Source organism: Convolutriloba macropyga, unplaced genomic scaffold, assembly GCF_964194025.1.
Source record: "Convolutriloba macropyga unplaced genomic scaffold, txConMacr16.3 SCAFFOLD_3359, whole genome shotgun sequence".
Classification (NCBI taxonomy): Eukaryota; Metazoa; Xenacoelomorpha; order Acoela; family Convolutidae; genus Convolutriloba; species Convolutriloba macropyga.
The window spans coordinates 1,621-28,125 of NW_027449501.1; the positions used below are offsets into that span (position 1 = coordinate 1,621).

General features: G+C 36.7%; 1 protein-coding gene across 1 annotated transcript; it reads right to left on the minus strand.

Annotated features, from left to right (window-relative positions):
• Positions 1-8,404: 8,404 nt before the first annotated feature.
• LOC142355081 (cilia- and flagella-associated protein 65-like) lies at positions 8,405-26,049 on the minus strand (the record flags this gene model as incomplete). Its single annotated transcript, XM_075407361.1, has 8 exons — positions 8,405-8,648; positions 9,226-9,393; positions 10,100-10,185; positions 18,512-18,811; positions 23,943-24,083; positions 24,480-24,686; positions 25,161-25,394; positions 25,921-26,049. Coding segments are annotated over 8 exons (1,494 nt in total), but the record flags the coding sequence as incomplete, so codon positions are not given.
• Positions 26,050-26,505: the final 456 nt, after the last annotated feature.

Below are 26,505 nucleotides of genomic sequence, written 5' to 3' on the forward strand. Positions count from 1 at the left end.
AAAAAGACGGGCGAAGAAAAATTGGAGGTACGTCAGTAATATAAAGGGGCGTCATCTCTTCAGCAAATTCTTTGTGAGTTTCTCCGATTGGTAGCATTTAAGATTTGATTATCTTGGTGCGATCCGAGAAGTGAAACTCGCAGGAAGTTGCCTTAATTTATCTTTCTCTGCGTGCTTGATCTTAGATTCTCGGTTCTGCTGTTTTCATCATTTAAAACGTGTTTAACCTCTATCAATCCTAAACATATCAAGATTTTTTCTCAAAAAATTAACAACAAAGTACTTAATCATACTCAGCCCGATTCGTTCACTGTAGAAAAGGAATCTGATAAAGATGAAATTCCTATTCTTAAATATCAAGAACAAACTCCTTTGAATAAGCCAAATAACAAACGTGGCTGCAATGTTCTAAGCCCAGCTGAAAACGCTTTAAATGATGTAGACATCAGCCAAGCAATTGAGTCGGGGGTACAAAAAGCAGTAGCAAGTTTGATTCCAACCATAGTCCAAAGTATACGATCAGAGCTTCGATCAACTATAAACGAAATTGTGGACGACAAGCTGAAGCAAATGAAAGAACAGCTGCAGCTGCGAAATGTTTTTGAAAATAGAAAGCTTGAATTAATCGCGCTATCTGAAGCCAAAGTTCTCGAAAACTACAACAGAAGAGAAAACATCAAAACGCTGGATTTGCCGGGAAACCATCAGAGCGGACAGAGGGACTCTTACCAGCACACAACAGCGGCTGTCATTAGTTTAGCGAGACGACGACTAAACGTATCGGTAACAGAAAACGACATTTCAATTGCACACCGGCTTCCTGCTTCAAATAGAACACAAAATAGACCAGTCAAAGTCAAATTTTCTCGACGTATGGCAAAAATTGAAGTTCTTAAAAACAAGAAACACCAGTCTGATGTTCGTATTTTTGAAGATATAACGAAGAAAAGGCTTAATTTTCTGAGGATGCTAAAAAGTGATGAACGAATCAATTCAGCTAAGACAAGAGAGGGTACAATATTTTACGAATGGAGGCAAGACGGCTAAATCTATAAAATCAGTAATCTTTACCAGGGTGGTATAGATCTTAAATATGGCTTGGGAGACGTGTTGAAATGCTTCGGAAAATTTTCGAATCAATTTAATTCAACTCAAGAGTCTGGACAAATTTCCGGGCCATTTCGGAATGACAACGATGGCTCCTAAAACAACTAAAACTCCTATTCAAGCTCATTACCATGAAGATAACAACCAAAAAAACACATGCATACAGGTGCTTCATTTAAATGTGAGATCTTTAAAGAAACATTTCGGTGAACTAGAATCTTTAATTCATGGACTCCAAAAAATGTCTGATCTTTTGTGTTTGAGTGAAACCTGGTTGAACAGAGGCGATGACGCCAATAGTTTACTTGTTACAGGCTATCATCAGTATGCTCTGACAAACCGAAACTCGAAGAAAGGTGGTGTTATGATACAGTTGAAAAGTGGTTATGATTCGATAAGAATACACAAAAATCCTCTCAACGAAGCTGCTGTTATAGAAAATAGTGCTAATAGTTTACGGTTCTTTGTGGCGTTCATATACAATAAACCTAGCATGCCCAAAATGGACTTCTTAAAGATTTTTGATAATTTCTTGGAGTCGTGGACTAGCAATACAAAAATTTTATTATCTGCGGTGACTTCAATATCTATATTTTTGAGCAGAATCATTATGTAAACGACTATATGAATATAATAGCTTCAAATGGTTTCGTATTAGGATTAAACGAACCTACTAGAGTAACGCATAGTATTTCAACATGCTTAGATCACTCTATTTATCGAAATGTACCTAATTGTGAAACCGAGGTCCTGCTGCATCAAAGCTTCTCAGATCATTACCCGATTCAACTCAGTTGGAGAGTTCGAGCAAAAACAAATAAAGACTTGTTACTTTTTAGAAATACTGAGTTTGCAAAAGATTCAGAAAAAGTTAAACGCTATTTATATAAACTAGATAAAGAGTTGGCATTAAGAAAAGAAAAAATAACAACGTGTACCAATCCTTCAAATGCGTTCAATGCCTTTAGTAGTGTGTTTTTAGATGTTACAGACAGATTTGCTTCCTTAATACAGCTCGGTGGAGAGAAACAAAAACTGCCTAAATGGTTCAGCAACAAACAAAAAATCTCAAAAATAAGACGAACATTGCTCATCGTTATTGGAAGGGAAGCGATGATAATAGTTGGCTAGAAAAGTTCAAAAGATTAAGATCAAGCTTTGAAAAACAGTGCTCTGCAGCCAAAAAAACTTCTATTTAAACAAATTCAAATCTTGCCTCGGTAATAAAAGACGAGTCTATAAATTAATAAATGACTTAAATGGTAAAGTGATGAACAGTTCCAAGGTGCCTGTTCTGGAAACTGTGACGAACAGTATTAGTCAGCCGAATGATCAAGATAACGCAATAGCCTTTAATTAATATTTTGCCAATGTTGGGTTTGAAATCAGCAAGCATCTCGGTGCCCAAAATGAACCGGAAGTTCCAAGACGCCAACAATCGATGTTTCTATTTAAAGTTACAAAGGAGCAAGTCAAACTTGTAATATCAAATTTGGATGATAAATCATCCTCTGGTAAGGATTTTGTTAATAATCTTTCGGTGAAAATGTCAGCCCCTGTAACTATTGAGTACATTACGTTTTTAATAGGTCTTTCGTTCCACAGGGGTGAATTCCCGCAAGAGCTTAAAAAAGCAAAAGTTTTTCCTTTGCACAAATCTGGTTCAAAGTAAGATGAAAATAATTACAGGCCCATTTCACTACTTATTGTTTGGAGCAAGGTCTATGAAAAAATTATGCTCGGGTATACTCCTACTTTGAAAGATTTTTTTTGTTTTATCATAGACATTCCGGATTTCGAAACAAACACAGTTCAATTGATGCACTTGTTGAATTTACGGAAAATTTAATATCGGTTTCAAAAAGAGGAAACGTTTTTAGTTTTTTCTTGGATCTGAGGAAAGCTTTTGATACAATTGATCAGAAAATGATGATTAGGAAGCTAGAATGTTACGGTATCAGAGGAGGGACATTAAAATGGTTTGAATCATACCTCGAGAATAGAAGGCAACCTGTTCATTTGAACGGAGTTATGTCTAGCTGGGAAGAACTTAAATGTGGTGTACCACAGGGATCTATTCTTGGCCCTCTTTTATTCACTATCTACATAAATGATTTACCTTTAGTTTGCAAAAAGCTTGATGTTATTCTATTTGCAGACGATACAAATCTAACTGCTGTAGGAATGCAGGCAAATGAAGTACAACAAGAATTAAAGAATATTAGCAAGTGGCTCAGTTCAAATAAATTAGTGCTCAATTTAGATAAAACAGTACAGATGGGCGTCACTCTAGCACCTAATGCGTCAGACAGTTTCTGTTTTAACTGGAGGGAAATAAAAAGGAACCAATTTGTAAGTATCTAGGAATACTTGTTCATTCCAAGCTTTCTTTTGGAAGTCATATTGAAGAAGTTAAAAAGAAGTTAAGTAAATAATGCGGTATTATCGTAAAACTGAGACATTTTGTGCCTAGGGAACTGCTGTTACAGTATTACGAATCAAACGTTAGGCCTATTGTTCAATATGGAGTCTTAGTCTATGGCTGCTGTAGTTACTCTTTGCTTCTGCCTATTTATCTTTTACAAAAAAAAATTGTAAAGATCATTTATTTCAGGAAAAGAACCGATTCATGTGAGGACATATTCCGGAAGCACTCCATATTGACTGTTTATGATCTGCACGTGTATGAATTGATTAAGTTTTCTTTGAACGCAATCAGTGGCCTTCATTGTGAAAATTTTTGTAATGACTTGTTAGTACCTTATACCATAGAAAGAGAAACTAGGGGATCGGTAATTAAGTTACTTAAACAACCTTTATGCAAAAGAAAAATAGAACGTTGTTCAATCAAATTTCGTGCAACCAAGTTATACAATAAATTGAAAAGCCTTGAAATTATTCCTGCAGACTTTGAAGCGAAGACGTCAGGCGAAATTGCTAATTCTTACCATATATTGAAGTGCTCATTTCTAGTTTGCAATCATGAACTCGCAAGATTTGTATTTGATTTTTAATTTTTGTGTCACATTGACTATCTCTCAAACAGTGTTAATTTGTATATTTTTTTCTTTTGGAGTTATATTAATTGTTGTATTTGTACTCAATTCTGGGGTAGACTGAAAAGTGGGCGTCTATAGCCCCGTTGTCTGTCCTCTCCAATGCAATATATTGTGCAGTAATTTGTATGTTATTAATTGGAGAAACTAATTCTTTCTTTCTTTCCGTACAACCAACCTCCATCATTTCATTCAAACTCAAATTTCACTCACGTTATTCAATTGAATGTCACTAAATCTCATTCCAACAATTCACTTAATGTTTGACTTTGATGTTCTCGTGCTAATTATAGGAATGAGTTTCCCGTTCCTGGCCACAGTTTATCACGGTGTTAGGACAAAATACCCAACACATAGCCAATATTTTATCCTAATGTTAAAACTACAAGAATGATGATTTAGCATAAAAATTCGCTAGTGCATTTGGCCATGCCTCAGCGGCCCGTAGGACTTGATATGAAACTATCACAACAGAACATGGGACAAAACTATAAGCGTAATTATGAGAAAACATGCTTGTAATACCGAGAGATAATTTGTAATCGGATTAATGAACGAAAAGATCAGAGGGAAAAATTGGGTATTTTGGCATTGGGTATTTTGTCATGCAACCGGCACAAGTATATTGTATAAATCGTGTCCGTCCGGACAAAACAGTCCCAGATAAAACAGTCCCACATTGTAAAAACATTCTCCGACAAAAGAGTACCGGACAAAACATAACAATAAAGGAAGACAAAACAATCCCACAAAAAAAAGTCCCAAATGAATATCGAAACAATTGTAAATATAACCTACAACCAATTAACTATTATGACCTATGAGTTAAGCTGCTGAATTTATTCTTTTTAATTGATGTGAACTAAAAATTATCAAAATACGCAATCTGGCAAAAACTATGGTGCAATCAGCTTAATATTTGTTCAATGACATACACCAAATGAGTAACCTAAGGAATTTCATTGTTAATTGGCGAGCTTGGTTGGGATTATTTCGACTGGGATTGTTTTGTCTGCTCTCTTGGGACTATTTTGTCTGGGATTGTTTTGTCTGCTTTCTTGGGACTATTTTGTCTGGGATTGTTTTGTCTGCTTTCTTGGGACTATTTTGTCTGGGATTGTTTTGTCTGCTTTCTTGGGACTATTTTGTCTGGGATTGTTTTGTCTGCTTTCTTGGGACTATTTTGTCAAAGATTGTTTTGTCTGCTCTCTTGGGACTGTTTTGTCTGCGATTGTTTTGTCTGCTTTCTTGGGACTATTTTGTCTGGGATTGTTTTCTCTGCTTTCTTGGGACTATTTTGTCTGGGATTGTTTTGTCTGCTCTATTGGGACTATTTTGTCTGGGATTGTTTTGTCTGCTTTCTTGGGACTGTTTTGTCTGGGATTGTTTTGCCTGCTTTCTTGGGACTATTTTGTCTGGGATTGTTTTGTCTGCTTTCTTGGGACTATTTTGTCTGGGATTGTTTTGTCTGCTTTCTTGGGACTATTTTGTCTGTGATTGTTTTGTCTGCTTTCTTGGGACTATTTTGTCTGGGATTGTTTCGTCTGCTTTCTTGGGACTATTTTGTCAGGGATTGTTTTGTCTGCTTTCTTGGGACTATTTTGTCAAAGATTGTTTTGTCTGCTCTCTTGGGACTGTTTTGTCTGGGATTGTTTTGTCTGCTTTCTTGGGACTATTTTGTTTTCTCTGCTTTCTTGGGACTATTTTGTCTGGGATTGTTTCGTCTGCTCTATTGGGACTATTTTGTCTGTGATTGTTTTGTCTGCTTTCTTGGGACTATTTTGTCTGGGATTGTTTTGTCTGCTTTCTTGGGACTATTTTGTCAAAAATTGTTTGTCTGCTCTCTTGGGACTGTTTTGTCTGGGATTGTTTTGTCTGCTTTCTTGGGACTATTTTGTCTGGGATTGTTTTCTCTGCTTTCTTGGGACTATTTTGTCTGGGATTGTTTTGTCTGCTCTATTGGGACTATTTTGTCTGGGATTGTTTTGTCTGCTTTCTTGGGACTGTTTTGTCTGGGATTGTTTTGTCTGCTCTCTTGGGACTATTTTGTCTGGGATTGTTTTGTCTGCTCTCTTGGGATTGTTTTGTATGGGATTGTTTTGTCTGCTTTCTCGGGACTATTTTGTCTGGGATTGTTTTGTCTGCTTTCTTGGGACTATTTTGTCTGGGACTGTTTTGTCTGCTTTCTTGGGACGAATTTGTCTGGGATTGTTTTGTCTGCTTTCTTGGGACTATTTTGTCTGGGATTGTTTTGTCTGCTCTATTGGGACTATTTTGTCTGGGATGGTTTTGTCTGCTTTCTTGGGACTGTTTTGTCTGGGATTGTTTTGTCTGCTTTCTTGGGACTATTTTGTCTGGGATTGTTTTGTCTGCTTTCTTGGGACTATTTTGTCTGGGATTGTTTTGTCTGCTTTCTTGGGACTATTTTGTCAAAGATTGTTTGTCTGCTCTCTTGGGATTGTTTTGTATGGGATTGTTTTGTCTGCTTTCTCGGGACTATTTTGTCTGGGATTGTTTTGTCTGCTTTCTTGAGACTATTTTGTCTGGGACTGTTTTGTCTGCTTTCTTGGGACGAATTTGTCTGGGATTGTTTTGTCTGCTTTCTTGGGACTATTTTGTCTGGGATTGTTTTGTCTGCTCTATTGGGACTATTTTGTCTGGGATGGTTTTGTCTGCTTTCTTGGGACTGTTTTGTCTGGGATTGTTTTGTCTGCTTTCTTGGGACTATTTTGTCTGGGATTGTTTTGTCTGCTTTCTTGGGACTATTTTGTCTGGGATTGTTTTGTCTGCTTTCTTGGGACTATTTTGTCAAAGACTGTTTGTCTGCTCTCTTGGGACTGTTTTGTCTGGGATTGTTGTGTCTGCTTTCTTGGGACTATTTTGTCTGGGATTGTTTTCTCTGCTTTCTTGGGACTATTTTGTCTGGGATTGTTTTGTCTGCTCTATTGGGACTATTTTGTCTGGGATTGTTTTGTCTGCTTTCTTGGGACTGTTTTGTCTGGGATTGTTTTGTCTGCTCTCTTGGGACTATTTTGTCTGGGATTGTTTTGTCTGCTCTCTTGGGATTGTTTTGTATGGGATTGTTTTGTCTGCTTTCTCGGGACTATTTTGTCTGGGATTGTTTTGTCTGCTTTCTTGGGACTATTTTGTCTGGGACTGTTTTGTCTGCTTTCTTGGGACGAATTTGTCTGGGATTGTTTTGTCTGCTTTCTTGGGACTATTTTGTCTGGGATTGTTTTGTCTGCTTTCTTGGGACTATTTTGAGTGGGATTGTTCTGTCTGCTCTCTTGGGACTATTTTGTCTGGGATTGTTTTGTCTGCTTTCTTGGGACTATTTCGTCTGGGATTGTTTTGTCTGCTTTCTCGGGACTATTTTGTCTGGCATCGTTTTGTCTGCTTTCTTGGGACTATTTTGTCTGGGATTGTTTTGTCTGCTCTCATGGGACTATTTTGTCTGGGATTGTTTTGTCTGCTTTCTTGGGACTATTTTGTTTTGTCTGGGATTGTTTTGTCTGCTCTCTTGGGACTATTTTGTCTGGGATTGTTTTTTCTGCTCTCTTGGGACTATTTTGTCTGGGATTGTTTTGTCTGCTTTCTTGGAACTAATTTGTCTGGGATTGTTTTGTCTGCTCTCTTGGGACTATATTGTCTAGGATTGTTTTGTCTGCTCTCTTGGGACTGTTTTGTCTGGGATTGTTTTGTCTGCTTTCTTGGGACTATTTTGTCTGGGATTGTTTTGTCTCCTTTCTTGGGACTATTTTGTCTGAGATTGTTTTGTCTGCTCTCTTGGGACTATTTTGTCTGGGATTGTTTTCATTGCTCTCTCGGGACTATTTTGTCTGGGACTGTTTTGTCTGCTTTCTTGGGACTATTTTGTCTGGGATTATTTCGTCTGCTCTCTTGGGACTATTTTGTCTGGGATTGTTGTTGTCTAGGATTGTTTTGTCTGCTCTCTTGGGACTATTTTGTCTGGGATTGTTTTATCTGCTCTCTTGGGACTATTTTGTCTGGGATTGTTTTGTCTGCTTTCTTGGGACTATTTTGTCTGGGATTGTTTTGTCTGCTCTCTTGGGACTATTTTGTCTGGGATTGTTTTGTCTACTTTCTTGGGACTATTTTGTCTGGGATTGTTTTGTCTATTCAGCGTATAAATTATGATCGATATGTTAATCCAATTGGGGAAACTCATAAATTTAAATGTTCAATGAAAATAGTCTTGGTATGTGAGACTCCATCCAAAGAACATGAACAGCATACTAGCCTGGTTTGTCTGTAAGGACTTCCTCGTCCGAGTATGCGCCATCCACCTTCTGCGTGTAAGCTAATTTGAAGTTGACATTGACATTTGAGGCGTTGAATATTGTGAAGCTCTTGGTCTGTCTATTGCCACAGATTACTTCTCCAAAGTCAACAACAGACTCCTTCGACTCAAGGTTTCCCCTCATTGTCTCACAAATCACTTGCACCTTGTATGACTTGTGAACTCTACAATAACAAAACAACCCAGTATGAAGAATTCACATAGTTTACAGCAATTACTGCAAGACTATCAATCCTCTGAGGACTGTCTGGTTTCCGGAGGACAACTAACGTGGATCTAAATACTCATTCTTTCCGTAAATCAGTAGTTCAACTTTATCACGATTCTTGGTAGTAGTTAAAAATAGAACGCCAATTATTAGCGCTCTGATGTTTTTGTCACCCAATGAGTGGGGGCATCAAACTAAAATCAAATTGACGATGGTGCTTGCGCGAGCAACTTAAAATGTGCTCAATTCGAAAAGGTCATCAACCGAAAAACAACAGTATGTATCCAGAAAAAAAGACCTCTAGCTATGTTAATGCCTCCAATCACAAGTTTTCGCTCTTACCTGACCTAAGTGGGGAGAACAAAAGCTTATTGTAATAGAGGCCTACTTCTTGTTGTGAAGAAAAGAAACGGACTGCTGATATTAGATTAATCAAACTGCTAATCTGTTGTGTTGATGACTAAAATCATGATAACCAAGTTAATTGTCAATTGATTTTTTGTGTTACGTTAAGATAGATTATAGAAACAAACTTTGTCAATGGGGACGTGACTTTGACGAGTGGTTTGTAATGTGACATTTTGTTGAGCTGAGTCTTGAGTGATATCTCATGTGACTGAATCTCATTGGGCTCTATTGTCCCACTCTCCGGCTGCACAGCTAGCAAGTCCTGGTCCTCCTTGTTTATGCGCCATTCGAACCTTAAACTTTTAAATTTCATACCCTATTACAAAACCACCCATGTCCTCATAGTTGCGTATTTTTCCTTACACACTCAGTTAAGTGAGATCGGGGATCTTTTCCGTTTGTGCCCCCCCCCCCCCCCAGTACTTTATGCGCCCCCCCAGTTAGAGCACGTGCCATTACATAGTAAATCATCATTTAAAAATATGGCACGTGCTTCTGGGGGGTGCAAATAATATGCGCCCACTAAGCGGGGGGCACAAACGGAAAAGATCCGAGATTTGACTCTAAAGCTAGCTCATATAATAATTGCTCTTGTGATTTAATATTATGGGGATACATTTTAAAGGCGGTGCGATAATAGGACAGAACACAGCTTTGCCATGTCAAACGATGAAAAATACAATTGCTGAAAATAGATAGGTATTACATGAGAACAACGCTTAAAAACTCAAATGATAAGTACATAATGTTCCTTAAGTTTGATTGAGATCTGAATAGACTTTTTAATTTTTCAGAATCTCCATATTTTGCCAAATAATGCGTGATTTTTTAGTGTTGTTAAAGAATTGCGATGAACGAGTTAGTATGACAGAAGAGACAAAGAATAGAAACAGGAATTTTTGCGGCTCTGGCCGTTCCTAAAGCGAAGGTCAATTCCATCGATTCACAACAACTGCACACATCTCAGTTCATGACGTCAATAGAAAGAGACACACATACCTAAGTGGAAGTCTCGAGTTGTTTCTGAATGCGTATCTCTTCTGCACAATCTCACCGGGACTTGTCGGCTTCATGTAAACCATAGCCTAAAACCACCCAATGAGTGAAGCCCAACAAGGAGGCTCGGTAATGTGCGTACGCACATAATGTTCCGACCCCGCTCATCCACATTCTTGACTTAATTGGTTACCAACTGATGAACAGATAGCAAAGTTTCAAAAACATACATATCGCTCAATAAACCATAATGCAATACAATAAGGCCACGCTAGATGGCCGACAAAACTTGTTGTTCATAGGACTAATGGAAAAGACTATAATAAAAATTAAATAACAATTATTAATTACGACCAAAACTCGATGTCTACATTTTTTTAAAAAATATAACAAAATCAACCTTGCATCATATGAAACCTAAACAAAAAATAACCTTTACTTCTATAGAAAAGATATGGGAACTGTTCTCAATGCGACTGGGTAACACGTCGACAAACAGAGCAAAAAGGTGCGAAGATCAGAAATACGTTTCTATTTTTGAAAACAATTGATTTCAAAAATGTTTATTATCATTAGATAATAAATGAAATCACTCAAAATTTCACTTATATCTGCATATGAAGCAATTAAGACCTGTCATTATCAAGTGTACGCCATACGACTACAAAAAGAAGGACAAAAACCGGCAAAACCAAGCTTTGCACGAAATGGCAGTGAAACCGTTGAAACGATTGAAACCATAAACTTGTTACTAAGAGCAATGAAAATTTTCATTTTCGCAATATTTCAAAACCAATGGGACCTACCATTAGCGTTATAATTTTAAAAGAAAACAAAAGTCCTTTAAAATGTACAAATATATAAAATTCTCAATTATGATATAAAATTTTGTAGTAACACTAGTAACAAAGCCGAGAAACAATTGGTTGGCACTAAAACCATTATTTTTTAAAACCATTAATTATAGCACACTAGAAACGGGTTGTGATCTGTCTTTACAGAGGCTAAGCTGTAAATCGACCAAAAAAAAATTTAAAAAAATGCCGAAGCTCAAAAATGCAAATAATTTTCAAATGTTTGAAAAACATTTTTTTTTCAAATGTCAAAACAGACATTAGATTTCAACAAAAAGAGGTTAATCAAGATGCAATACATCAAAAAGCCAATTGGGCCTGTCATTAATGAGACTAAGTCACGAGACGACAAAATAACAAAAACAGGCAGAAGCCAAAACTTCACAAACAATATTAAGCCACAGTGTTCAAGGTACTACAGTTATAAGATGTTATCTGCAAGAGCTGTAAAACATCACTTGGTTCTCATCTGAAAATCAATGGGGTTTTCCGTATAAAAGGACTACATAGAAATGACAACAAAAAACAAAAAAAAGTGAACAGTAGACAAATCTCGAAAATTTCTTATGAAACTAAATGGCCCAAGCAATCTGTGAAAACATATAACCGACCGCAAAAATAATGTTTGAGTCAACAAAAGTAATTGAGACTTCTTATTAGTGAGACTGAGTTACATTGTGACAAAAATCAAAGCAGAAAGGAAACAGTTGAAAGTCTTTTTTTAAAGTTAGCTTAAAAGTTACTAAAAGAATTAGCTATATACTGAAAGGTTAAAATAGGTTGTTAAATGTCCTGGGGAAATAATTGAGAGCAATCATTATCAGGTATATGCCGTATAACAACCAAAAGAAAGACAAATTTACGCAGAAAAATCACTAAATTTTGCATGAGAACAGTGTCTCAGCCCAAAAGCGCAAACTTTTCAATAAAAACAATTAACATAGTCGATAACGCCTTTTTTAACCCCATTCATTTTCCGAACTATACTTATCTTCAACTGGATCTGTCAATAATGTGATAATTCGACAACGAAACAAAATGAACTAAAAAAATCTGCAATTAAACTAAAAAAAAAATTGAAACTCGTAGTGTCAAAACCAAGAATCCATTAGTTAATTATAAAACCGTTACAGACATTAATTTATTGACTAATAGGAAATGGGTCTTCGCTTGTTTTTATTAAGACTACACCGAAGCTGAGAGAAATAAGAGAAAAAGGTGGCAAAGTTCAGAAATTAGCTTACATTTTCTTAAAACAAATGAATTCAAAGTTATAAGAGACATTAGGTACCAACTGAAAGCATTGTCTGCTTCAAATATACCTCCTAATCAGCCATTCCGATCACTGATTCGGGTGATTATGTCATCGAATGCAAAACATAAGAAATCCACAAAACTTTACGAAAGCAATTGGTCAGAGCCATAAAAAACACGAGCTTTACTCAGAGACCGTAAAATATGGTCGTTAGTAAATAGTCATTTTTTGTAAATAGTATCTGCCGATAAAAGAGCCCTTGTTTGAAATTCTTGTCAGCAGTATGAGTAAGAAACTATAGGCGGAATTTTTTTTAAGGCCCCGCCCCATTAAAATCTAAAATTTTTTTACCGTATGGATCCATGGTGAGATCAATAACAGCCCTGATATTGCTGCGCGACTCAGAAGACATTCAATTGTTCAAATGGTCGCGAAATAGATCAATTTTTAAATAAAATTTTTCAGTATATCAAAAATAAATAATGCATTTCGTTTAATTATCGTGATTAAATTTGAAAAAATCCGGCAGAATTATGATTTCTGAGGACTCTTAAAACCAGCGGGAGTGCAACTAGCTCTCTCTTCAAGCTTGCGATGAATAGGACTGCAGTTTTAAGGTGTCTACTTTCAACCACTCACAACTCTCTACGATGAATATATCGATCGGCCAAAATTGACTGAACAAAAAAACCCAGTTGAGTATATAGTTCCTCCCCCCCCCCCCCCCCCCCCCACTAAAAGTGGGGTCAGAACAAAAACTGTACCCGACGTCCGTTATCTTTCAATGACATGATGCTGTCTGTTAGCCAAAAAGTTGTACATTATTGTCAAAATTGTAAACGATTGTATGTATTTGAGATGGAAACGATGAGAGTAGAGCATTAGGCAATTATCCCTTTATTCTAACATATCTTTTGCAACTTTCAGGCCAATTTTCTTCTATAATCTGGATAATTTCTGCTGGTGCCCCTCCATTTCCGGTACGATACGCACCCCAAGTTATCGAGCACGTGTCATAAAATAGTTGAAGAAGTTAAACCAACATAAATCTGCATATTTGTTGCATTCTCGTTTTTAAAAATAGAAAACTAGACTTCGAAGAACAGTTTGAGACAAAGGTTCGATTTTCTTGCTCATTGTTTTCTTTCAACCGTTCTACGTCCTTCAAGTGCGGATATTGACGTATTCAGAAGAGATTGTGAACAATTTGTAGAACAGTCAAAATTGAAGATCCACAGTATTCATACTTTCAACTACAAGCAGGCAACAGTGGAAGGCTGTTCGAAACAAGCTGGTTTCAGATCTAATTTCAACGTTTGAAAGTTAGTTTTCTTTCTCAAATTGTCAGGAAGTTGATTTCATAATATTCTACCACAAACAGAAAAGGACTTTGAACCATAAGGGCACAATGGTGTGTGAACATTGAGTTTAAACATGAGTGACTCTCTTCTCTTTTCCAATCAATTCACGATTGAAGCTACACTGGTTCACTCAATTACTTCGGAATTATAGCAGACTGCAGGGCTGTGTGAATGAGCTTTAGAACTTTGAACTGAATTCGCTCATGGATAGGTAGCCGGTGCAAATTGAAGCGATCCTCTTGGAGGAATCAAACTTGCCCCCCAAGGATGTATCTGTAGGCAGCATTTTGTGCTCTTTGAAGCTTATATATTTCTATTTTGTTGATTTCAATTAGAAGAGAATTGCAGAAGTCTATTCTAGAGAATACGGTGCTAATTATCAGTTCTTTCTTGTTGCGAGACGAGAGATACTTTTTAATGCTGTAGAGTTTCCTTAGCTCAAAAAACAGCTGCTGGTGATTCAATTTACCTGAGCTGACATGAAAAAATATTTTGATCAAACATCACTCCAAGAGACATATTTTATACAGGCGCAACTAGCACACCGCCGATTTATATTCTCTCAAATTGGCGCCTATTTTTCTTGCTCTTTAAAAAAAGACCTTCAGTCTTGTTTGAAATCATTTTCAGGAAAAGATTGCTTCAACAACTCGTTTAGTGTTAATTTAGCACCTTAGGAACAAAGTTTTGTTGCGGATTTTAAAACTGGTGTATATGAATGTTTCGTCCGAATATATTTGATAGTTAAGATTCATTTTTATGATAAGATCTGCAACCGGCGTAATATGCAGAGTGAAAATAATCAATGGGCCGAGGATTAACCCTTGCGGAACTTCATGTTCCACCTTTCGGTTATTAGATTTGGAAATTCCAATTACGACTTTTTGATATCGATTTGTTATATAGGACTTAATCCTTTGCAACCACTCTCCATGATTTTTAAGTCGGTTTTTCAAGTGCTGTGACAACATTTCATAGTCAATTGTGTCACACTCTGCAGAAACATCGACATCAGGCATGACAACAGATTCATATATGTCGAGCGATAGCAGATCATTTTTTTTCAGCTGATTGATGTGCCCTATAATCTGATTGCTTATCATCAAAAAACATGTTTGTTCAGCAGCTAAGATTAGAGACGAACATTGTGTTCGCTATCAACTGATAGCTTTTGGGGTCCTCGTGATAAAGATCAGATTTCTTACTATTAGGTCTCACAATAGTCTCGAACACTTCCAGAAATTTACACTGATCAAACAATAGATCCAACAGATTTAGGAGAAAAAGGGGACTATTTATCATAAAATTTCTTGGCGTGAGTCTTGGCAATTGGTTCCAGCAAACTTGAGCTGTTATTCATTTCGGACACTAGGCGTTATATTGACATGTTGTTAACTTTCGTAAAATGAGCATTAGGGGCTAAAAATTCCTCCTCGTTATAGCTGTTTTCAGTATTTTGACAGGCTCCTGAGAGATCGCCCTTTATCTTGTTCTGGTTCTTCAAAATAATTAGCAAACTTGTTCTGACTGTTACACAAAGTCTGACTGTTACACAAAGTCTCACAATTTTCTGACTGTTACACAAAGTCATTGGCAAACCCGGTTTCTTTTAACCCTTTGTTGAAAATACACTGTCTTTTTCTGGACAAAAAACATTTTTGCATCTGGCTAGGCTGTCGTCGAACAAGTTTGCGGTCAGCAGTTGGATGAGATCTATAGATTTTCTCAGCTGTCCTGCGACATCTTTTAATTTTTTCCATTTCTTGGTGAAAAAGGTGCAGTTGCTGATTTTTTGGTTGCGATGCTCAATGGGAAGGTATTCTTCAATTCAATCAAGTTTTTCAATCAAGAATTCAGCAGCGTCACTTGGGTCACCTAGGTTCATGTTAAAGTCAAGCGACACCTGAAGGAGATACTCAAACTCGTTGCAGTTTTTTTTTACAAATCAGTCTCAATGTATTAACTTTTGTCGCCACTGGGATCAGGGGGCAACTTGAAATTGACAATCTTTTAGTCAGATACTCAGTAAGCAAGCACTTCTACGTCGCTAACACTGTTGTTGTTTGATGCTACCATGTGAAGAATGTTACAAGCCAAGAGAGTAGGCTCATGAACGTGCTGTATTAAAACTGATTCTTCGAAAAACGATCATCCAAGCAAACAAAATCGAATGTATCTGGACCAACAACATCAAGTAAACATTTCAGAACAATTTGGCGCTTGAGAACGGTTGACGATATAAGCGTATGATAGTCCTAGGCTGACTTGAATTTATTTGAGGCACTGCTAAATCAAAATCACAGCAGCAATGATGTTCAATTACTCGAAGATTGATGAATTCTTGGTAAATTATGGCCAGGCGAGACCACCACCGCTGGAGTAATTTCTTGGAGAGTTTTTAAGCAAAGAAAGTTCAGATGAGGCATAACATTGAGAGATTGGACAGTTTTCATCAACTGCAGAAGAACTCAAGGATTCAGTGACAAAGAAAAAGTAATGATCATTAACCAATATCAGAATGTTATACAATTTTGTTACACAGAGATCGCGTATTTTGCAGGGCGCAGTTAATGAGCTATTTGTTGTTAGTCAGGTGTTCGCATTTTGTTTAATGATTTCAACCATTCTCTAGCAACATCATTTAAAAAACTATCGGTTATGGATCATATTTTGCGGCCAGAAATTACCATTATCCACGTCATTTGTCGTTGCTGGCGCAAAAACAACGCGAAAATTCTTCAATTTTCTATGCTCATTCTTGGTGATCTCACGTATATGTTGAACTTAGCTACATCTTTTTCGCACCATGATATAATCTCGGCATGAGTGCAGTTAGGCGTAAGTCTCCAAGTAGACGTGTTCTCTCTTGGCGCTTTCTTCAGCTCTCATGAAAGAATTTGAATTCTTTATTACACGTTTGTTAAAGCTTTCTATATCTTTCCATGGCTTTTATGAAAACTTTGCTTTCATATTCTTCATTATTAGCTGTAAGTGGTCTCTTGCTGCGGTTGCTTCCTACGCTAGCAGCGCGTTGCGACTTTCGACTTATAAATGGAAATTGGGCCTGGCAACTTCTGCATAGGATTTCGAATTTGTTGCAGCTTGTGCGACCGACTTCATATGATCATCTTGAGCCTGTAGTGTTTCGATGTGTGCAGGAATTGCTTCCAGTTTTTCCGATTCAGCTCTCATGTCATTGATCGAAAGTAGTATAACTTCTAATGATCATGGTCCACATGACGCGCAAGACTTCCAAGCCAGACTTCCAAGGATTGTGGCTGTTATGCCGACACATGATTTGTGAGCTTCAACGCCTCAGGAGAAGCAATTGATCTTCTCCGATTCCTCAACATTATTAGTGCACAATTTGCGCAGCATTTGCTCTACCCAAGACTGCATCGAGTAGTCTATAGTCATTGTAAAATTATTTGTAAACAGCACTTAATTAAACAACTGTAGAAGCTTCCACTCTTTTCAGGCTCTTTGAAATGCAGCAGTTGGTTTGATGAAATCAGCTTTTAACGGAGCACTGTTTTTAAGGAAAATTTTGACAGAAGCTTTACCATTTTCAGCTCCATCCGAGCACCTGTTTTAAAAGGATTTTAGGAAAAACCTTCAGCTCTATCCGAGCACAGGGAAAACAGGCTAATTTTTGGATCTCTCAGCTCTAACCGAGCAAGGTTAAACTGACTGCTATTTTAAACGCCTGCTATTTTTCCACACCAAATATATGTTCACGGCAACATCAAATAAAGTAAAAAGAGCCATAGCAAATTCAAACAATCAAATAAGAGGACCAAAAGCAAAAAGGACTTATGAACAATTATAAGCCGGAGCAGGCTTCTGTATCGCAATCCCGCTAGTAAAAAATCATCGACTCCTCTGTTATCTCAAAAAATTCTCAGAACAAAAAACTTTTGAATTTTTCCACATGCAACAATTTGACTTCTTATTTTACTTTTATGATCATGGCTATTATTCAAAGACAAAGCGTGTCTTTTAATGATGCATATTTACTATGGTTTGAAACCCTCTATTGGAAACCGATGGTTTTTATAATGTTGGCACAAAATGATTACAGAAAAATTTAATGAACTTCTGTAATTTGCCTGTTTTGTAGTTCTTTTTGATACTGCTTCCTCTCAATAAGGACAGAACTTATCGGTGTTCCAATGAAGCATAATTGAATCTATTTAGAGGTTTCCATTGATAGCTATAGATTGACTGTGACGATTCGTGTTGTCATAAAGTATTGAGGAACTTTTGAGTCTCGGCCGTTTTTTGTACTCCAGTCACTTAAATTCATTGTAGACAGTTGTTATCATTTTTCAAAGCGGCATAAATGTATCTAATTATTAGTTTAAGAGATAAATTTATCGAAAAAATATTTTCTGTCTGGTCCCTTGGTATCAAAACTAACAGGTTTTATTGGCTTCATGAGACAGCATAGTTTCATCCATTCATCGGCTTCAATTTAAGCTAATCTATATCAACACAATCTCTTAATGAAAGCTTTGAGTGATTTTTTAAATCTGGTCTCCATTTGCATTTTTCTGATTTCTGCCACATATATCTCAACTTTGTCTATTTTGTTACTGCGTTTTGTGTAAAGGTGTAACCTCAAAATTTTCAGAACTTTGAACCTGAATATTAAAAATTATAAACCTAAAATTTAAACCTCAAATTTCAAGCTCAAACATTTAAAAAAAAAATTGAAATCATCTCTTCAATAGTCAATTCAGTTTTCAAGGGTTTTCCAATGATACCACTTTTGTATCTCACCGCAAAAGATATCCATCGGCTAAAATTGACCAAATATGAAAGAAGGGTTGGTAAACTTCCAAGCCCCCAAATAAGTTTGAAGAGGTGGAACAATAAATCAACCTCAAGAAACTTTCGACCATTACCTAGTTTGAACCTATCAAAGTGTGTTTCATCAACTAACATTGCAGTCCATCAGTAATTGAGGAGAGTCCACAAAAGCAGATATGTTGAATGTCTTGAGGTATTTGGCATTATGGTTGACATGACACTGGATGTTGGTCGAATATTTCTGGCAATCATCACCACTGAATCTGATCACACATATCTGGACAGCATGCGGTAGTACCAGGGCTGACTGTGGCCACACGTGGAAGTGTCCTTTGGTGTCTGGGTCAAAGTTGAAGGTCAAAGAGGTATCTCCCTTGTTAACTATGTAGAAGGTTTGATAGCTGGGGTGCGAAGACACGCAAGGAGGAATAATCTGAAATGATAAACTATATTTTGAAGCAATGAGGATGTAATTTATGAGGTAAGTTATAAACATGACATTTCAATGCGCAGTCATATAAATTACACATTCGAAACGCAAGAAAAAATTTTCTCCACCCAAAATATGAGCAGATCAGTCAATAAGAGGTCTAAGAAAGTTATCAAAAGAGAACACGTGAGAATGGGAACTTTTGAGAGTTTTTTCACCAGTTGGTTAGTTTTGGGCCCTCTTCTCATCAATCGCAAGCGCTCATAGTTTATGGTTGAGAAAATGTACTACAATCAGAACACCGCTTTGCATCTTTCTTATAATAAAAAACTTTCCTTATGATTACATGGAGTTAGACAGAAACTTCTCTGTTTTGAAAATAATTTGTAATATTCGAAAAAAAGACGATTATTAAGGGAAAAAGTATTAAGAAAATTTACAGAAAATCCAAAATTTAATACTATTTTGAATAATTAATTATACCGAATGAACAAGATCCTGTAAAACAATATCAAAAAGGCTACCAAATACTTTAATTGAAATCAAAACTGGGAGATAAAAATCACAAAACTGTTTAAAACTTTGCAAAACTCATTCGCTCACTATAGAAAGTATTATACGCGATTATTCAGAAAACAGATTGAAATATTGTTTAGTTGTTGACCTACATGCCATAAACCAAAAAGCAAAACTTCTAAAATGAAAACAATCAAAAGAGTTCAAAATGTTTCGATTAGTCGGACAAAGTTCATATTTCGACTGGTCCGTAAAATTTCATATTTCGATTGGGCAGAATTAGTTTATATTTCCATTGGTCAGAAAAAAGACACCTTGTCGAACACTTCATAAACAATTATTGTTGAAGCATATCTAGGAATTGTTTAAAGTATAAATGCCAGCCTCTTTCGATTAACTGCAACAAAGAACTGAAAGCTCGTAGAGCAGTATATAAAAACTAGACAAAATTCGTCGCATAAATTATTTAAATTTTCAAGAGGGTGCAGCTAAATAATAGTCACACTGCTCGCCTGAAGTTAAATAACGAAAATTTTTTAAAAGAAAAAATTTGTCAGTTAACAATAAAATGACATCTCATGCAGCCGTCATTTCAACTTATGATTTGTATAAGAACCAAAATAAAATTGATCTGAGTAAAACCAAAACACAACAAAATTATGACCAGAGCAAAATTATGCCTATATTTTTCTGGGTCAAAAGTATGCAAAACGAAAGTAAATGCGGCTCACTGACTAAACGTCAGACCATATTTATTCAAAATCAGAACAAATTAGATAAACAAACTGCTATTCGCAATCTTTAAAAGATCATGACATTACAAGTATGATGGCAACAAAGCATAAATCTGGATCAAATGTCGACGTTCCTTCTTTTTGACCCATTGTACAAATATATAAATTTTTTCTGTTTTAGATTAATATTCGAATATAGTCTTCAACATTGACGTTATTCCTTGTGCTCCCAATTTGTATATTGTAACGTGCTCAGTTCGCTTCCCTCATTCACACACACGTCACATATCCATAAAATCGTAATTGATAAATCAGAACGACACGGGCTCCGGGATAACTGTTTGAAATGGTTCGGATCATAATTCACGCGACGTATTCAGCGTGTTGAAGCAAATGGCATTTCATCAAGTTTGCAAATCATTAATTATGAGGTTCCATGAGGTTCAATAGCTCGTCTATTTTTATTCTAATATACATCAATCTTACAATATGGTTCACCGAAGTTGAATTTTTGCTTATGCCGATTAAACTAACATAACAGCAGTGAAGACACAACTGAAGACATTCAACAAAGCTTTATGTTACTAGGCAATAACCCCGTTTCTGAAAACAGTGCAAAAATCCGGAACCTCTGGAAAGTTGGCCGGGTTATACCCCTACACAAGCCGGGAAAACCCATAGACAAATCTAAAAGCTTCACAGCAATTGCACTCCTCTCCCCCAATGCCAAACTAACAGAAAAACTTTTACCACGTGACTTTATAGGATATCCACTAAAAGAACATCAGCATGGCATTAGAAATGAGCATTCCACAACAACAGCTCTCAAAAGTGTCACCAACAAAAAACAAAAAGGCCTTGATCAAAAGAAACCCTGCTGCCGCACTCTACTAGCAGCCTTAGACCTCACCACCGTTTTCGACACGGTTGATGACAGTCTACTACTAAGAGACATAATCGAGGCACCACTACCGAATAGCACTAAAGATGGGTCGCTTCATACTTACATGATAGGTTTTCTTACGTAGAATATAACAATAAAATATCAAAGTAGAGACAGAGTGTCAAACAAAGTCAAACAGGGTGTCCCCCAAAGTGGTGCATTATCGCCAATGCTCTTCAATATCTAAATGAGCAAGCTGCCTCCACCCCAGAAAGATATAAACATCTGGTCTTACGCTGATGACATAACTTTAACTACATCTCAACCAGAGGTTGAAAAATTACGTGATATGATGACTTCATATCCAAATACTTTACACGGCTGGCTAGAATCAGGAAAACTTAAGTTATCAGCTGAAAAATCAAGAGCAACTGTGTTCACAACATGAAGCAAGGACCCCAAGTTTGACCCACGCCTCACTATCAACAATTCACCAAAACCAGTCAAGTCCAAAGTCAAACTACTGGGTGTTAACTTTGATAGAAGGCTCAATTTTGGAGAACATGTGAGAAGCACCAAAGAGAAATTAGAAGCACAATAATGAGCGCAATAACATAATGAAAAAGATTGCTGGTAGTGACTGGGGCTGTAAAAAAGAGACACTCTCAGTGACCTACAAAGCTATCCGTCGAAGTGTCCAGAACTACGGAACTCCCATTTGGGCCTCCATCCATAATCAGCAATACAAACTGGAACTACCTGCAAACTCAACAAAAGTAAAAATGTCCGTCATCAATGACTTTCACAATGAGGGTGGAATGCTGCCTGTCAAAGCTCACACAGAAATGTCAGCAGAGCATTCCTAGCCGGCAGTTGCCAGAGCCATCGTGCTGATCATAAAACATCCTCTTCAACTAGTTTTCGTCCCATGAGACCGACATTAAATGATACTTATAGGGACGATGTGAAACAACAATCATACAGTAAAGAGCAATTAAATTGCAAAGAAAACAAAAATGTATCCATCGACACACGGTCCATACTCAGTTGAACAAAGACAGTAAGCAACTAGGTACACTTCCAACCAAAAGCAGAAGGAGAACAAACGCTGCCACAATTTGCACGTATCCGATTAGCACAACTGAGAACAGGATACTGTCCCCTGCTAAACTCTTACTTGAGTAGGATCTGTGACAATGCTGAAAACCGCTGTCCGAAATGTGATGTAGCACATGACGTAAACCACATTTTCAACCGCAGTAAGAAGACCATGGACCTGAGAGGTAGCCAAATGGCTGGACTTAATACCATCAGACCTAAACGACCACACTGCACAGAATAATCCGCTTTCCTTGCCCCTTTCCACTGATGTTGACGATGCCCCTCCTGGTCCCCCTAACCCGGGGACCGCATTTCATTCATCATGGCGCAGATGCAGAAAGGTCGCCAGCAAGTTGTGGATAGGCAGTCACACACACTACTACTAATATATCTATTATTATTATTATGATACAAATGTAACTAGGGTACCAATAAAAACGGCAATAAGTAACTGTATCCCGCCAAATTTGCCAGCGAATTGTAGCTATGTGCGAAAGCTACTACAATTAGGCAATAGCATCCTGCTTACTATTACAGTCATGGCGTCTTTCATGCTATATGGTGTGCTGCTGTACGGTTGTTGCAGCCATAAAGCCTTCAGACAATAGTTGTTTTACAAAGAAGTTCAAAAACTCGCACCGTAGTCGTTGCAAAAGCTGTTAGGAAATTTTAAAAGGAAAAATTTGTAACCGTTCATCAACTGTATATTTACGATCTTTTGGAAGTTTTCTATCGAGTCGATCAACAACTTGCTCAAACAAAGTTCGCCAAATGCACTTATCCAGAATTCAACCAGGTCGTCAACATTGGGCTTCCTAAAACAGCCTCTATTCAAAAAGCAAAAACAATTATCCATTCGCTAAAGTTTGAAATCTTTTGATGAACCAAAAAATTTCTCCTGAAAATATCAATTTTTGGCTTTTCAAAAATTACACAAATTTGCCATGCCATTAGTGATTCTTACTTAGGGCAAATTAGCGATATAGTAAAAAAAATATTTTTTGATTCTTAATTCCGAAAAAACAACCAGTCTCGGTTGAACGTTTGAAGCCTCTAGCGCTTTTAACTTTGAAGATATTGCGATTTTCTGATCTTTTTGAATTTGCAAAAAAACTGGGAAAAAAATTCGAACGAAATTTTTATTTAACTTAAAAATTTTTTCTTGGTTTACGTTGCAGGAAAACCTCAAATCTTTTTGAAGTAGGTAATCAGTATCCGCACAAATGTAAACCCTCATCTTTTGGAATCGAAATTTTTAAATTAAATAATTATGACTTCCATTACGACCGTTTTTTCAATATCTCTATCAATATTTCTTCAAAAAAAAAAACAAATCATATGCCCTACCAGTAGATAAGAATAGAAATCTATGCTATATTATAGTTTGCACAGTAGGTCCCCAGAATGACAATACAAGTGAAAGAGAAAAAATAGAAATAAAGTACATTAGGCTTGCATTAAGATCCAGTCCGGGAGACACCACCTTGGATTGAACAATCCCTTACGCTGTCCTTTTCGAGTCTCCGTATATACTATGTATAGCTTCTGTGTTATTTTCATGTTTGACGAGAGACCGGATAAATCAATTCTTTCATTCATTTCAGTAATTTTCTTTTCATTTCAGTAAGTGTTTTCAGTAACTAAAAATTTATCGGCTCCTTTCTTAATACTTCATCCTGGTATCGCTTATTTGAAAAATGTTCCGCAAATACGCAACCATATTTACTAGTTCCACTTTAATGGCAATATCAATTTGTTATAGTAAGTTGACGGACTTTTGTTAGAGAAGATGTGTCAATCAAATCAAGATGTTTTAATATAAAATGTGGGTTTGCAAGCTGCAAATAACATACTTATACTCAACTGGGAACACAAACAGAAAATATCGCGGTGAACGTACAATCTTTCTGCTAGAGATCTCCATGTCTGCCTTGAATGTGTCTTTGATGGAATTGAATGTATGTCCGATTGCCTCAATCACCACACACCTGGGCACTGTCACACATCTAGGGTCGGAGATTAGCTCGTGGTGTCTCATCACCTGCGCATCACCAATACACTTTTTTTTCTTTTTTAAAAAAATCGAGGACTTAATTAAACAAACTTAGCTACGAATGACATGTAAATTATAAAGCACATTTATCGATAATCAGGCAAACAGCTAGACTAATCAGTTAGAGTTCTCAATAAAATTGAAAACATAATGATAAAAATTTACAAAAACTAACATTTTGATCACCCAGGAAGCATCAAGATCTTTAAGCCATATTTTAGATTTTATTGTGAGTTAATAATTGAGATCTTACTTTTGATTAGATACATTTGCTTCTATCAACGTCTCAAATAATTTTTGTATATAAAATTTTGTCATAATGGATATTTGATTCATGCTCTCGATCCAACATCCTCGCTAATGAAGAAAAAACATGCGTGTTACCTTGAAAAACGCAAAAGCTTCCAGCTGTGTGCCAAAGAATTTGTCGAATCCATCTGGACTGAAGAACACTCGGAAGGACTGGGCCTTGAGAGGGGGAATGTCACAGATCTGTGGTTCCACCCAGAACCCTGACTTGGAGCATGCACCCCCATTCGCAGTCCAGGCCAACGTCACTTTGGCTTTTGTGTCATTGGTTATATTCAACGTCTGAACATTAAAAGAAAAGTTCCAAAAGAAATGCAAGGTTCAGAAACTATAGAGAAATCGATTCCAAAAATGATCTATATAGTACGTACAGGCTTCCAGTGATCTAAACTTGCAAAACTAATTCAAAACTAATTAGACTATTAGAGTTCAAAAAATTTTCAAAAAATAAGATTGGACACAAGAAGTATGCAAAATTTACTCTGTTCCATAGTCCTCTTACCAGAAAACAAAATTGGTTTGGTGCCATTCGAAACAGAAGAGCTGATAGCGTTGGTTTTGTGCTTTTGATTTCGGTTGCGATATCAATGCCAACGTTTCTGGATGGCAAAACAGCAAAAACTATCCGCTGGAATGAACAAATGCTATTTTAATTCGAGACTTTTACATTTATGAGAATTTGTTTATAACGGAGTGGGAGAAACAATAGATTGAACTTGCCTTATTTTCTATAACTTTTCTTTTGAGACAAAGTACCTGTTGCATGGGTTCATTGAATGCAGTGACTCTTCCAAAATCAAACTTGGTTTTCTCTAACGTCACAAACTTCTCCAATTTGGCCACTTCTTTGCTGAACAAACTCTCAAAAGATTTGTTCAACTGCTCCAATTCTTCAATGTCTGATTGGTCGATTCGGTCTGACTCGTTGCACCAGTCAAGTGCTCCAGATTTTGCAGTGATTTTATTTGTTGACAGTAGTTGAGCGAGATGCTGAAAATGGAGCGCAAGAAAATGAAAACCACTGGCAAAGAAATGAGAAGTTAAAATGAACTTTTTTACTGCTAGGGAAACTACTGCCCGCTAAGATTATTTGACTTCCACATTATTTAAATGAGATTATTGTTTGGGACCTCTGTGGCTAACGGCGCCACCGTTTCTTAAATAATTGCTTTCCTGTGCTCTCCATTGAGCCAACTGATCCACAATACGAGAGTCGTACCATACTCATTGGGGTCACCGAGGGATCATTTGAAGCTCTAAGTTATGATCACAACTTAACCGGAGGACCAAAGTCAAATTATAATTGTACATAATGCGAATCCTAATGGTCCATAAAAAGTTCAGATAAATGAAATTGATATGGTTTGTAAGATTCCGTTATGGTGTACTACTTTACTTTACTGTATACTGCATCATTTACATCATTGATGTGAATTGGGAAATCACATTAAGATCCCTTCAATAAAATAAAACTAAATATATGAATTTAACTAAGATTAAAAGAAAACAGGATTACCTCAGGTGAAAGTTTGCCCAGTCCGTTCTGAATCTGTTTGTAGTGACGAGTGACATGGGTGTGGGTAATAGCAATTGGTTTGTACTCCTCACAATGAGCCACTCCGAATACATCAACGTAGAGAGATTCCTACACATCAAAAGTAAATTAGAGCAAAAATTCATTCCCACTGAAACTAAGCTTGATAGCCTTGATAAGAGACATATTATAACAAGAGTTAGTGTTCTAAACCCCAATGAAAGGAGAAGCAATTATCATGTTTTGGTTCCAAAAACAAATTGTTTCTTTTCATCACGCGTTATCACTTGGATCAAGATTTAATAATAACTGCGTCAGAATTTCATAATTCTCCCGACCAACTTGTGGGGGGAGGAACTATATACTCAAATGGGTTTTTACGAATCGAAGAGGAGTATTGAGATTATACAGGTTTTTACGACTCGAAGAGGAGTATTGAGATTCTACGGGTTTTTTTTAGCAGAAAGCAAGTTTGTTCATGAATTGACTTTTGACTTCATTCTGTTCGCGCTATTACCTCCGTTTTTGATTGTTGACATCTGTTTTTCGAACATTAGACTTTAACAG